At 37.5% G+C, this 16,179-nt stretch overlaps 1 protein-coding gene across 1 annotated transcript in view; it reads right to left on the minus strand.

Annotated features, from left to right (window-relative positions):
- Nucleotides 1-16,179, minus strand: part of MSH3 (mutS homolog 3) — a 226,955-nt gene that overhangs the window by 67,470 nt on the left and 143,306 nt on the right. The window contains exon 20 of the mRNA XM_058440757.1: nt 854-1,011. Within this exon, the coding sequence (XP_058296740.1) occupies nt 854-1,011 (158 nt within the window). The remainder of the gene's footprint in view (nt 1-853; nt 1,012-16,179) is intronic.

Raw genomic sequence — 16,179 nt, forward strand, 5'->3', positions numbered from 1 at the left:
CAGATCTGTTTTTATCTGTTTAAATATTGATTTTCTACAAAAGATTTTCTTCAAAATAAGAACTCAGCTGGGTGTGGTGGTTCACGCCTATAATCCCAGCACTTTGAGAGGCCAAGGCGGGCGGCTCACTTGGGGTCAGGGGTTCGAGACTAGTCTGGCCAACATGGCGAAACCCTGTCTCTACTAAAAATACAAAAATTAGCCAGGCGTGGTGGTGGGCACCTGTAATCCCAGCTACTCGGGGGGCTGAGGCAGGAGAATAGCTTGAACCAGGGAGGCGAAGGTTGCAGTGAGCTGAGATAGTGCCATTGCACTCTGGCCTAGGAAACAAGAGCAAAACTCCATCTCAAATAATAATATTAATAAATAAAATAAAATAACTCAATAACTAAAAATAATTTGGAAACTACTGGACAAAATTAACTCCAAAGTCTTTTCTAGTATTAACAGTCATAGTAAAAATAACATGGCTTTTTTTTTTTTTTTGAAACAGGGTCTCACTTTGTTGCCCAGGCTGGAGTGCTCACTGTTGCCTTAACCTCCCCAGGCTCAGGTGATCCTCCCACCTTAGGTTCCTGGCTAATTTTTTTATTTTTTGTCAAGATGGGGTTTTACCATGTTGCCCAGGCTGCTCTCAAACTCCTAGACTCAAGTGATCCTCCTGCCTTGGTCTCCCAAAGTGCTGGGATCACAGGTGTGAGCCACTGTGCCCGGCCTTGAAATAATTTATTTAAGCTCCTAAATGTTGAATGCTTTAAGAGCATCTAAATATATATACAAAAGGAAAATTCATGCGATAATGTGGGCTTGACTTATTTTCAAGAATATATTCAAATTGAATTAATGTACTTACCTTGTGAAAATGCCATCCACAATCCCAATTGTCGCTTCTTCTGCAGGAACATAGGAGCCAATCTGAGCCATGATGGTAATCAATGCAACTTGTTTTATGTAGGAGCTCTTTCCACCCATGTTTGGTCCTGTAATTATCATTACTCTCTCTGAGTCCTCCTAAAAATTAGAAAGGAATTTCACTTATTGTACCAGAAAAGTTTTTAGATAATATCCACAATTTATCTCTTAAGTGGAAATGCATTAGGCAAAACATTACTTTGTAGCATAAATATCACAAAAGGAAAGCGGTCCACTTTGTCTTCAACCTGAACTGTGTGATACTGCAGAAAAGTGAATTCTTAGCAGTATACACAGCTATTCCTGGGTATTAAAAAGGAAATAAGACCAGAAGTGGATAACTGCTATGGCTTTCTCATTAAGCATTTTTTAATCTGCCTATGTGCATGTTCTCCCTATTGCTTATGTTTAAAGACTATCAATTTCCATTTGTCCATCTTAAAACAACAGATATTATATATCTAATTGCCCAAGGCCCTATTTGCGGTTGGCGGCACATGTAATTTTTGGCAGCAATTTTTCAGTTACAGGTAGATGACTACTAAAAGATATTTATAACATCAAATTCTAGATATTGGTTTATCAGCATTTAATTATTTACTAGCATTCACCAGAGAGCATGTGAAGGAGGCAGAATTGTAACTCTTGCAACAACTTAATTTTCTAGAACTTCTCTGTATTGATCAATTACAGTATTTTCCAGGTACACACCCGTGCTAAAGGAAATTGTCCAACTACAGCCCTTGGCAGAGGAGTTAGCCCAGGGCATCCATGCTCTGTGCCATGTGAATCCCACACTTTGGCAATAGCTGCCTGGTCAAGAGTAGCCACGCTGGCCAGGCGCAGTGGCTCACACCTGTAATCTCAGCACTTTGGGAGGCCAAGGAGGTGGATCACTTGAGGCCAGGAGTTCGAAACCAGGCTGGTCAACATGGCAAAACCCCAACTATACAAAAATTAGCTGGGTGTGATGATGCCAGTTCTCGGGAGGCTGAGACATGAGAATCACTTGAATCCAGCAGGTGGAGGTTGCAGTCAGCCAAGATAGCGCCACTGCATTCCAGTATGGGTGAAAGTGAGACTCCATCTCAAAAAAAAAAAAAAAAGCCAGAACCAGCCAATGGGCCTAGCATAAAAGCTTCTCAAACTAGGCCAATCAAATCATCTTTTGGGAGTTAACTGAGAACCAGTGAGGTTCAATTACTTGGTAACTTGAAGAGAGGTTAAAAAGAATCACAGAACCAGGCCACAAGGCACTGGGGATCATGAGTAAGTAGTTATGAGAAAATAAAAGGTATGATGAAAAATTATTTAGACCAGGGGTAAAGAGGGTAATTAGTAATGAAAGGAAGAAAAGATAGACAAAAGCCAAAAGGAAGTGAGAAACTTCACACAAATAACTGGGTATCAAAGTAAAGCCTTATAAAGTGTTACTAATGGGGGATAAAAAGAAAACCTGTTCCATCCCTAAAGCTGTATCATATTCTAATTAGCCACACATTTCCAGTCTCCCTACTGCCAAACTGTGCTAGAGATCCTGCTCTTCCTGTGTAATTCCTTTCTCTTATGGCTCCATATGGCTTTATATTGCACCTAATACATCTCCATTACTTGAAGGAACTTGAGTGTATCTGTGTTTCTTGTGACACACAGCGCTTAACACAATAAGAACCTGGAAAGTAGTTTGATATAAGCAGAATGATAAAACTAATGATAAAAATAAAATGATTTTACAGAGAGTAAAAAATAAGCCTGTCATAAAACAATCAAATATTGGCATGATCAAGTATTTTATATCTCTTTTTAATCTCTTTAATCTCGCTTTTAATATGTCTTTATCTTTTTAAAAAATCACCAAATGACACAAGAAATAGAAAATCTAACAATCCTATATTTATTAAATTTGTAAAAGCCCTTCCACAAGAAAAACTCTAAATACAGAGAACATCCCTACTAAATTCTTGCAAACATTTAAGAAAGAAATAGCACCAATATTACAAAAATTCTTCTAGAGAACAAAACAAGAATTTTTCCCAAATAATTTCAGATTTGGATATCTTATCAAACCTGATAAGAACATTACAAGAAAATTACAGACCAATTTCACTGATAAATATACATGCAAAACTTAATAAACTATTAATAAGTCAATCCAAGGTTATATAAACCATTCAGAGCTTTTGAGGAATACAAAGTTGGTTTAATATTCAAAGGCCAATCAATGTAATTCACCACATTAACAGAATAAAGAAACCATACAATTATCTCCAATAACACAGAGGAAGTATTTGATAAAATTCAACATTCATTTGTGAAAAATACGGGCAGGAGAGGGAAATAAAAATAAAAGGTATAAGCGTTGGAAAGTAAATAATAAAACTCATTATTCCTATAAGTCATGATTGTGCTCCCAGAAAATCCAAGGAAATCCATAAAAATTGAAATCCATAAAAATTTTGGATACAAGTTCAGTATTCAAAAATCAACTTTTCCCCTATATTTTAGCAACAAATACGGGTTGAGTATCACTTATCCAAAATGCTTGGGGACAGAAGTGTTTCCAATTTCAATTTTTTTTATCTTGAAATATGTGCATTATAAATAAAATCTAAAATGCTCTGAAATCCAAAGCTTTTTGAGCAACAATATGATGCTCAAAAGAAATGCTCATTGGAGCATTTCAGATTTTAGATTTTCAGATTAGGAATGCCCAACCTGTAATTCAAAATAAAACATTTTTTAATGATACAATTTACCATAGTATCAAAAGAAATCAAATACCTAGGAATAAATCTAACAAAATGAGCAAGACTCTACACAGAAAACTACACAACATTATTGAAAGAAATTAAAGAAGACCTAATTAAATGAAGGCATATACCATGTTCATGAACTGGATGACTCAGTATTATAATGCTACAGTAATTACAATAGTGTGATTTGGCACAATGACATACATATCTAACCAGCAGAATGGAAAGCACAGAAACAGATTAACATGTATACAGTTCCTTAATTTATGACAAAGGTGATATTGCAGCACAGTAGACAAAGGACAGCCTTTTCAACACAGTATGCTGGCAAGATATGGAGAGCAATTTGGAAATGCCTAGCAAAGTTAAAGATCGTGTACATTGTTCTAGATGACCCAGCAATTCCTCTTTTAAGCATCTACCCAAGAAACATACAAGTGCTCAAAAAGGCACGTATAAAACTGTTCACTGTAATATTGTTTGTATGTATTTGTAACTGACAAAAATATAGATAATCTAATTGTCTATTGTTAGGAAAATAAATAGATCTACTTGTACAATTGTTAAAACAATTATTTACAATGCAGAATATTAAGATAAGCTCAGTGAGACATTACTGTATCTTTTTTAAAACACACAAAACATGATTATATGCTGCTAGTTTATATATATATATGTATGTCAAACAAAAGAATAAAAACCATGCATAAGAATAATAAATAACATCAGGATAATGGTTACCATGTAGGTTAAGAGGTGAAGATGGAGAAAAGGGAATAGCAGTTAATTATGTATGACCTTAGCTGTATCTGTAATTTTTTATTTACTTAAAAAAACTCCTAAATATTACAAAACGTCAATCTCTATGACATTTGTGTGATAGGTAAATAGGTGTCTGTTATACTGTTTTCTATACTTTTTCATTGGCTGAAATCATAAAAAATCAAATAAATTTTCTTAGTTATTTCATGGATCACCATCACAGACAATTCAATAACTCCTCACAAACACGTTTATGTAATTTAGGAATAATTCACATAACTTCCAAATAACATTTTGTTATTTGGACTTCAGAACATTACCTACAAATAAAGCAATAGAGAAAACTACAAAATGGAAAGTGAAAGAATGTAATGCCAGAGAGAATGTAATGTAAGAATGTAATGCTAGAGAGAATACCGCACAGAAGGGTTATGTGTGTTGTGCCAAGGCTCCCTGAACTGTGACAGCATTGTTAAAGGAGCTGCCTCAAATGGGATTACCAAATTCAACAAGCACATGAGAGTGACCAATGGAAATGCAGAAATAGAAATGTTTTTAAATCGGTAGTTTAGAAAAGATATCAGAAAAAAAGAAAAAATATACACTTTTTATTTTGTAGAAACCTTATGCCTTCCAATACCTTGAAAGATAAGAGTATTTATACTTATTGTTCAATTTGGCTTTTTCATGCAATGAGAATCAGTAACTTGACAGTGTATTCTTTAAAAGTATTAACTTGGTAAACTAAACTAATACAATTTGCAGTAGTAAAGCATATTATAATACCATTTAGAGTTAGAAGACTGAGGTTCCATTTCTGGCTTAGCCATTGGCTAGATACATTTCATTTTCTCATCTGTAAGATTTAATAATAATAGAAATCCTAGCCTTACATGCATTTTGTAAAGTTTAAAACAATTAAGAAAATATATATGAAATTCCTTTGAAACTATAAATGCTGTAATCATTTTTATAAATCATAAATTCTTAAAAATAAAAGATGCCAAAAGCAGCCACATGAAGTCCCAATGCCTTATAAACTAATTAACTGAAACAGAAGAAATGAACTAAAACAAATGAAAATACATTTGGCTTAGGCCTAATGTAAAAGTCAGATGTGAAACTTATTTGAAGGCCTTGATGAGTAAAATGTGTATGGCATTTACATGAATAGAAATATTACTCTCTTCTGAATTTAAATTGTGTGTATATATATATATATGTGAAAAAGATGTATTACCCAAAGTAAATTAAGTCTGACACTTTCCAATATTTTCAAAAGGAATAACATTTTTTATATTGAACTACACAGAAACTGCTGGCTTTTAAAACTATACAATCATGTATATGTTCTTTGAGCATTTCATTTTTCTTGAATTTAATAGAGAATGATGAAGTTTTTAGTCTATTTGAACTTTAGGATTTCAGAGCTAACTGATATACAAAAATCAATTCTTTGTATACATAGAAAAACTATCATATAAAAATTTAGACTTCACAGCTCTAATATTTAAACCATGTTTATTTAGCTGGGAAACAGGTTTCTTCCCAACACCATCCACCACTAAGTGATGAGTGAGTGAGAGAACAAAATGACCCTTAGACAACTTCTTCAACCAGGTCAAGGCTAGCTATCAAAAACCTGCAGCAAACACAGGCTTAATAGTGAAATGGTAGAACTCTTTCCTTAGGTCAATCAAAACACGATATCCACATTTTCCTGGAGGTCCCAGATAGAAAAATATGACAATAAAAAGAAATAAAAAGGCATTAGGATGAGAAAGGACAAAACAAAACTGTCATTGGCAGATCACATAGCTGTCCACAAGGAAAACCAAAAGGAATCTCTATACAAAGTATTATAATTAACAAGAGGATCTCTAGCAAAATGGCTAGATTTAAGATCAAGATGAAAACTAAGTTGCATTTTTCTATAAGAGCAACAAATAATTAGAAGACAACTGTAAAAAAAATATGACCTATATACTAACAAAAAGTACTTAGTAATTAATCTAATAAAATATGTAAAAATCCTTTATAGAGAACACTTTAAAACTTTATTGAAAGGACTTAAAACCAAAACAAAAATACAGCAGGTCCTCAAATAATGTCATTTCATTACAAAATTGATAAGGGAAAAACAATTCCCAGCGTGACCACTGTGTTTGCACATTCTCCCTATGCCTGTGTGGATTTTCTCTGGGTATTCCAGTTTCCTCCCACATGCCAAAGATGTACAAGTTAGGTTCATTGGTGTAATAGCCCCGGTCTGAGGTGGGTGTGTGTTAGTGTGCCCTGTGATGGGATGGCATCCTGTCCAGGGCTGGTTCCTGCCTGGTGCCCTGCACTGCCAGGATAGGCTCTGGCTACCCATGACTCTGAAATGGAATAAGTGGGTTGGAAAATGAATGAATACAAATGATTGTCAAGTAAAAATTCATAAGGCAGGTGATAATCATACAAATGCATGACAATAAACTGATGTAACACAAAAGCGATAAGCAAGTCTGCCATATGTATTACTTGTTTATGAGCTGCATGGTAGTAGGAGGTGCTTATCACAATTTTCACTATGCAAACATTTACTCCTTGATTTAACCCACCATCACTATGACCTCTGTCACTCCCTGATTTACCAAAAATTGTGTATCCAATAATCTTATTTGTTTTTATTAATCTTTCATAAACATATAGTTCATACTTATTTCAATGTTTAATATTAGAAGTGCGTTGGGTCTTTATTTAGAAGTTTGATGATGTTTTCTGTGGCCAGAAATATGACATAGGAATTTAGCTTTGTTTATATCCATTAACCTATGGTAAAATTGGTTTCATTATATGTCATTTCACTTAAAGTTGCAGTTATTTCCTTTTCTTTTTTTTTTTTTTTTTTTTTTTCGAGACAGGGTATTGCTCTGTCACCTGGGCTAGAGTGCAGTGGCACAAACATGACTCACTGTGCCTCAACCTTCTGGGCTCAAGAGATCTTCCTGCCGCAGCCTCCAGAGTAGTTGGGACCACAGGTGGGTGCCATCACATCTGGGTAATTTTTTTGTAGAGATGGGGTCTCCCCATCCCAGGATGGTCTTGAACTCCTGAGCTCAAGTGATCCTCTCACTTCAGCCTCCCAATGTCCTGGGATTACAGATGTAAGCCTCCATACCCAGCCAGCAGTTTCCAAGAACCTACTGATAATGTTAAGTGAGGACTATCTACTGTTTTCATGGAGGGACATATTCATATGTTCACATATGTATCATAAAGATGTCAACTCCTCCCCAAATTGATCCATAGGGTCAATGCAATTCCAATAAAAATCTCAATTTTTTTCCCCCAATTAACTGAGTAAGTTGACTCTAAAATAAAGAGAGGAGCAAATGTTAAATAGAAATCAAGAATTCTATTAGAAAAATAGGTGGGGAGAACTTGCCCTACAGATGTAAAAAGTTATTATGATGCTATAGCAAATAAGCTTGTGTGATTCTGGCTTGCAGACAAACACTGAACAGTGAAAAGTAAGAGTTCAAAATAGCCCCATAAAAATGTGGAAACTTAATATATGATAAATAATTCCATAAACTGATGGGAAAAGGATGATTTGAAAACTGGTACAAAACAATTGATTATCCATATAGAAAGATATGAAATTAGATTCCTAACTCATATCATGTATAAAAATAAATTCTAGACTAGGCACGGTGGCTCACACCTGCAATCCCAGCACTTTGGGAGGCCGAGGCGGGCAGATCATCTGAGGTCAGGAGTTCAAGAGCAGCCTATCAACATGGAGAAACCCCGTCTCTACCAAAAATACAAAATCAGCCAGGTGTGGTGGCACATGCCAGTAATCCCAGCTACTGAGGAGGCTGAGGCAGGAGAATCACTTGAACCTGGGAGGCGGAGGTTGCAGTGAGCCAAGATCACGCCATTGCACTCCAGCCTGGGCAACAAGAGTGAAACTCCGTCTCAAAAGATAAATAAATAAATAAATTCTGAGTAGATTGATTAATGACTTAAATTTGAAAATTAAACTTTAAAATGTTTATAAAAAATTATAGGAGAATATGTTTAAGATCTCAGGGATTGAAATAATTTCTTAATTAAGGCACAAAAGCATTCACCCATAAAAGGAAGGACTGATACATTCAACTTCATTAAAGTTAAGGCTTTTTTTTGTCATCAAAAGGCATCATATTGGGGCCGGGCACGGTGTCCCACGCCTGTAATCCCAGCAGTTTGGGAGGCCAAGGTGGGCAGATCACTTGAGGTCAGGAGTTTGAGACCAGCCAGGCCAACATGGTGAAACCCCATCTCTATTAAAAAATACAACAATTAGCTCATGGTGGCGCACGCCTGTAGTCCCAGCTACTCAGGAGGCTGAGGCAGGAGAATCGCCTGAACCCTGGAGGTGAAGGTTGCATTGAGCCAAGATTGAGACACTGCACTCCAGCCTGGGCAATAGAGTAAGACTCCATCTCAAAAAAAAAAAGGGAGGGGGGGCATCATATTGAAAGTGAAGACAAAAAATTACTCCAAGTAATCTCCTTTAACTATAAAACATACATTCCTCATCATTTAAAAGTTCTGTGATACAAGTTCAATGTATTTAAAGTGTAGAGTATCTCAAATTTTCTAATAAATAAATTCTAATGTATATTTCAGTATTTAATTGTGTGCATTAGGGGAAATTTAGATGATTGAAAAGTAAAAAATAACATTAAGAAGAGTATGGAGAAGTTTTTTCCACTACTCCTTCTAAAATGGCTTGCCCTGGCCGGGCGCGGTGGCTCACGCTTGTAATCCCGGCACTTTGGGAGGCCGAGGCGGGCGGATCATGAGGTCAGGGGATCGAGACCATGTTGAAACCCCGTCTCTACTAAAAATACAAAAAATTAGCCGGGTGTGGTGGCGGGCGCCTGTAGTCCCAGCTACTCAGAAAGGCTGAGGCAGGAGAATGGCGTGAACCCGGGAGGCGGAGCTTGCAGTGAGCCAAGATTGAGCCACTGCACTCCAGCCTGGGTGAAAAAGCGAGACTCCGTCTCAAAAAAAAAAAATTAAAAAAATAAAAATAAAATAAAATAAAATAAAATGGCTTGCCCGATCACTATGTTTGTTTCCCAACCCACATACCAGTTTTAACGCTCTTGGCTGTTTTGGTCTGAGGTTAGGTAGCAAGGCTACAACTTTGAGAGCCAGACACTGCTGAAGCAGGCAACAGAAATATCAACACACTCAGTGCTTTGCTTTGGCATCTACTGAAACATGAAATATGATGAAAGTTGTTAGACTAGAACAAACTTCAAATAAAAACTTCACTTTCTGGAGATGACAGGTGGATTCCTGTGGGTCTTTTGGCCCAATGTATCAGAAAACAAACATTACAAGGTAAGTCATTCTGTCTTCACTCCTGTGACAGTGACCAAAAAGATCCCTTTTGTTGAAGGCTAACAAAGAACAGGGCTGCCTAATCATATACATATCATTAAGGTCAAATTAATTACTTCCCTCCCAGAGTTTCATTCACTATTGCCAGGCATGGTGGTATAAACAATGATAGCCCCTCAGGCTGGATTTGCCACCTGCTGACTGTAGACCCTAGGACCTTGAGTGAACATAAATGGTAGTCAGACAGTGGTCACCACGGGCCTTGGGTAAGACCCAGTGTTCTGCCGGCTTCAGGTCAGACCCAGTGCAGTCCCAGTGGTGGTGGTCACAGAGGTGCTTAAGTCACCCCTCCCTCAGTTCTAGGTGGCTCAGCAGAGACAGGTTGCATTTGTTTGAGGGAAAGTAAAGGAAGAGAACAAGAATCTCTGCCTAGAAATCCAGGGAATTCTCCAGAATATTATGCAAGACCACCAACGTGGTACCTCTAAGAGTCTATAAGAGCTACAGCATTACTGGGCTTGGGGTGCCCCCTAATACAGACACAGCTGCAGTGACCACAGATTTAGATCAGAACACTCAAGTCCCTTTGAATACTTGGAAAGCCTTCCCAAGGACAAGTGCAAACAAAGCTAGACTGTGAAGGCTACAATAAATACCTAATTCTTCAATGCTCACTGGGACAGACCTGAAGCCAGCGCAACACTGGGTCTCACCCAAGGCCCATGGTGACCACTGTCTGACTACCACCTATGTTCATTCAAGGTCCCAGGGCTCTACATAAACTAATGCAAAAAATTGAAGAGGACACACAAAAAGGGAAAGATATTCCACATGGATGGACTGGAAGAATAAATATTGTTTAAGTGTCCATACTAACTAAGGCAATCTACAGATTCAATGCAATCCCTATTAAAAGACCAATGACATTCTTCACAGAAATAGAAAAAATAATCCCAAAATTTATATGGAAACACAAAAGGATCTGAATAGCCAAAGCCATCTTAAGCAAAAAGAACAAAACTGGTGGAATCACATTATCTGACTTCAAGTTATACTACAGAGCTATAGTAACCAAAACAGCATGGTACTGGCATAAAAACAGACACAGAGACCAATGGAACAGAACAGAGAACCCAGAAACAAATTCACACACCTACAGTGCACTCATTTTTGACAAAGGTGCCAAGAACATACGCTGGGGAAAAGACAGTCTCTTCAATACCCCCATATGCAGAAGAATGAAACTGGACTCCTGCCTCTCACCATGTAAAAAAATCAAATCAAAATGGATTAGAGATTTAAATCTAAAACCTCACACTATGAAACTACTACAAGAAAACATTGGGGAAAATCTCCAGAACACTGGTCCTGGGCAATAACTTCTTGAGAAATACGCCACAAACACAGGCAACCAAAGCAAAAATGGACAAATGGGATCACATCAAGTTATTAAATAAAAATCTGCACAGCAAAAAAAACAATCAACAAAGTGAAGAGACAACCCACAGAATGGGAGAAAATATTTGCAAACCATCCATCTGATAAAGGAATGCTAACCAGACTATACAAGGAGCTCAAAGAACTCAACAGGAAAAAAACTAAAAAAAAAAATTTTTTAATGGGCAAAAGATCTTAATAGACATTTCTTAAATGAAGACACACAAACAACAAACAGGCATATGAACAGGTGCAACATGATTGAACATCACAGAAATGCAAATCGAAACTACAATGAGATATCTCACCCCAGTTAAAATGACATATTCAAAAGACATGTGATAACAAATGCTGGTGAGGATGTGGAGAAAAGGTAACTCTTGTACACTATTGGTAGGAATGTAAGTTAGTACAACCATTATGGATAAGAGTGAAAGGTCCTCAGAAAACTAAAAATAGAACTACCATATGATCTAGCAATCCCACTGCTAGGTATATATATGCCCCAAAGAAAGGAAATCAGTATATCGAAGAGATATCTGCACTGCCAAGTTTATTGCAGCACTATTCACAATACCCAAGATTTGGAAACAAACTAAGTGTCCATCAACAGATGAATGGATAAAGAAAATGTGGTACGTATACACAACAGACTATTACTCAGCCATAAAAAAGAATAAGATCCTGTCATTTGCAACAACATGGATGGAACTGGAGGATATTATGTTAAGTGAAATAAGCCAGCCACAAAATGATAAACTTTGCATGTTCTCACTTCTTTGTGGGAACTAAAAATTAAAACAATTGAACTCATGGAGATAGAGTAGAAGTATGGTTACCAGAGGCTGGGAAGGGTAGTAGATGGTGAAGAAGGTGAATGGTCCTTGGGTACAAACATATAGTTACATACAACTAATAAAATCTAGTATTTGATAGGACAACATGGACAACTATAGTCAACAAAATTTATTGTACATTTAAAAATAACTAAAAGAGTATAATTGGATTGTTTGTAACATAAAGAAAAGATAAATGTCTGAGGTGACGGATACCCCAGTTACCCTCATGTGAGGGTAACATTATTACACATTCGGTGTCTGTATGAAAATATCTCATGTAATCCATAAATATATACACCTACTATGTGCCCCCAATTTTTTTTAAGAATATAGGAAAATATTCATGTTATAATATTAACTAAAAAAGCAGGATATAAAAATTTTATATAAAAAAATGGCTATTTCTTAAAAAAATTACAAAGAAAGACAAAGGAAACATTCCAAAACGGTAACAGTGGCTGTCTTTGGAATTCAGGAGCAATTTCCTCCCTTTCTTTATATTTCAAATCTTAATCTAACACTTATTTGTAAATGGATTCTATAGCAATGAGAGTATTAACAACCATTTTTTCATCGAATGCATACTATGTCAAGTATTATACAAAAATTTTCACTGTGGCGTCAATTTCTATGAGAGCCTTGATAAGCAAGAAAATGACAGAGTGTGAAAATAAAAGTATAAATATGAATAGAGAATTGGCCCACAAAAGAAAGGTGGTTTCTAGTGTGGAGTTTGGACAAGCCAATATACCTTTCTAGGCTTCAGTTTCCTCCCCTCTAAAATCAGGGAGTTGAATTAAATAAGATCTCTCACCCTAAATTCAGGTACATTGCTTGAATATGTGGCCCTGGGTGGAATGAAAGAGCAGGAATTAAATTGGCACCAGAGCTGTGTGCCAGATTTGTTTGGAAGATGAGAAGTTGTGGAATCCGTTTGCATGAAGTACCTGGGAAAAGTGGTGCATGGTGAACCTGGTCAGACTTGGGGATACTGTTGTAGAGACAGAATTTTTCCAGCCCCCACCACCCCCGCCTCAGGATTTGTGGATGTCAAAGAAGAACTAACTTCAAGGCTTTAGACGCTAAATGTGTTCAACCCACTAAACTCAAATATTTGTAGGTGACAACATGGTGGCTTTCTTAGTAAGCCCTAAGAGACTGCCAGCAGGAGATAAGTTGTACTTCAGGCACTCTAGTAAACACCAGCGGGAAAAAAGACACAAGACTGTGAAGAATCAGGAGGTCCACTAGGTACATAAAACCTCCTGTCTCCATGCCCAGTGCCACTGCCCAGGCAGGTGACTGCAGTGCCTCCTGTTGGGTCTTCCTGCTTCTCCTCTGCCCACAATCCACTCTCCATAGGGCAGCCAGAGTGACTGTCATAAAAAGTAGAACAGAACTTGTTTTTTGCTAAAAGCCCTCATCCAGATCCTCAGAGCACTTCTAAGTGTCTAAAGGTCACAGTCTAAAGGCCATGTCTGCCTCCGATCCATTCTTCTACCACCCTCCACCATGTTCACTTGGTGCTAGCCAGACTTGATTTCTGCTCTCCTTCCACCTGCCAGAATATAACATGCTCATTCCTGCCTTAGGCCTTTCTACAGGTCTACACTCAAACATCAACTCCCAGGACACACCTTCCTTGACCACCTAATCTACAGAAGCCCCTCTGCTCTGTCATTCTCTATCACATCAGCCCATTTTATTTTGTTTTCAACCTTCTCTGAAATTACCTGAATTTTCTTGCTTGTTTATTACCAATCTCACTGCTAGAAAGTAAGTTCTCATGAGAGCAGGAATCGTGTCTTCTAGTTCATCCCTGTTGCCTAGAACAAGGCTTGGCACAAAGAAGGCACCCAATAAATAGATCAAAGATGAATGTATACACGAAAGGCATTACAGCGGAGATTTCCACCATATTTACATTTCAAAAACAATCATTTGCTTTCTCTATAAAAATCTGTCAGGAATATATGACCCCCTTGTTTCCACAGTTCCCAAGATGACACAGTAAGTAAGGAAATGGTCAAGAAATTTCACTCATCTAATGTGCTAATCTCTCTCTTTTAGAAAGATCATGCGTATTTGAGGCAGCACATATCAAGGGTTCCCAGATATAAAAGATACATAAAATCTATCGGCAGGACCAGTTAGTATGAGTGAATGTTCTAACCAAATAGCCAGAATCCAAAAGTTGGCAATAACCACCTCTCCACCCACTCTGGAGCCTACTGAGAATACCAGATTGGCCTAGACAGTGCCCAAAGCTGGGCTAGCACCAAGCCTAAGGAAGCCACACACAGAGCAAGTTCTCAAGAAACTAAAGAGGGATGAATGAATTAATTAATGACAGCAAACAAAAGCTGGAAGTATTGCACTGAAGGGACTATGTTGCTGGATAACAACTAGAGAGGACTGCCTTGGCAAACCTATGGAGAGAGTAGAAGTACATTCTTTTAAGTGTTCACTTTAGTATTGGCAATATCTGTCTGAATAGCATCAATCAGTAAGATCTTAGAATTGTTTATCCAGTATCTAAACAGTGAGTCAAAACTTGTGATAACTAAGCAACTTCCACATAGAATGTCAACTTCTGTGGGGGAAGAGAAGATCTAAAAATAAAAGACAAACTTCAAGGTATCTTAAGAAAATCACAGATAACAAACGCCAGGCACTGTGCTAATGATTTTATATGTATCACTTCATTTAGTTCTTACAACAGTGTCACAGGGTAATACTAATATTACTGGATTCCCATTCTACAGGTGAGGAAACAGGCCTGGAGAAGCTAAATATCTTTCCCAGCAATGTAAAACAACTAAGTCACAGAACTGGAATGTTAAGTGAAGTTCATCCTCTGACATGTCTCAATGGGGACGCTTGCTCAATGACAGGGAATCATAGTCACTACTAAATAGGAGAAGACATGCTTTCGCCCCATGTGTTCATCATTGAGTACACTAGAATGACGGACAGTCGTAATATCCCTGAAGTCAGGAGATGTACAGCAGAAAAAAATAAAATTGTCACATGTTAATTTCTAAGACCTGAAAAGCTAATTTTCTGTATAAAAAAAAAAAAGTGCTATCTTCCTTGACAGGTATAAATATTGACAACTGTCTTTAAAGAATTATGGGAGAACTATTTTTATAACAGCTGCAGACTGCCGAAAAAGTTTGGTAGTTTCAAAGTGTTTTATTCCTCGAAAATGTCAATCAACAGCAAGTTATGGTAAGAGACTCTTGAGTCAAAGCCTCCTCCAGACAAGCTCTCAGCCAAATCTTTGCACTTTTAACCCAAGGTGAACTAGAAACAGAAAGAGGGGAAAATGAAGCTGGAGAGCGGCACCAGCTGCATGTTGAGATGCCAAAGTCAGGACTTAAATCCCTCCAACACCTGGATCCTGCCCAATTTACATTCCCCTGGGTGCGAGGGCTGGCTGTGACCCAGCTCAACCACCTCCTTTTACAGATGAAGAAACTAAAGCCCAGCAAGTAATCGTGGTCTATCCAAAAGACAGTGAAATGACAGCAGAGCAGGATTTTAATTTAAATCTCCTACCACTGTGAGCCGCTTTCCCACTACACCTGTGTAACAAAAGTAGTACGTGAGAACTTTAAAAACAGAGCAAAGAAAGTGCTCTAATAGAAAGGGATTTTTTTCTGGCAAGAGGATGGTGAAGGCTCTCAGGAAGAGGCAGTGTTTTGTTGGGTCCTGCAGGAACAGTGTGAGTCCAATCAATGCAGACAGGTAAGGGATAAGAACAGAGGGGAGGGCCATTCTGGGCAGAGACAGCAGTGCAGGTCAGAACACTTTATCAGACAAATGTCCTTCTCTATCCATTGTTTCAGAAGCAGGAGAGAGGAGAACCAGAGGAAAGGACTGACAAGAAAACAATATTCAATTGCCATTAATATTTCCTAGAATTTTAATCCATGGGCCCGTGACTCAAAGATCATGCTATGTGAAAAACATCTTTACAGCAGAATCTGTGAGAATATAATTTAGCCATGGAATTAAATTAAGCTTAAAGCTCAGACATATTTTATGGTATGCATTATTAGTGTTCTGCTTGGTAATTAGGCACAAAT

This window comes from Hylobates moloch, unplaced genomic scaffold, assembly GCF_009828535.3.
Source record: "Hylobates moloch isolate HMO894 unplaced genomic scaffold, HMol_V3 SCAFFOLD_6, whole genome shotgun sequence".
Classification (NCBI taxonomy): Eukaryota; Metazoa; Chordata; class Mammalia; order Primates; family Hylobatidae; genus Hylobates; species Hylobates moloch.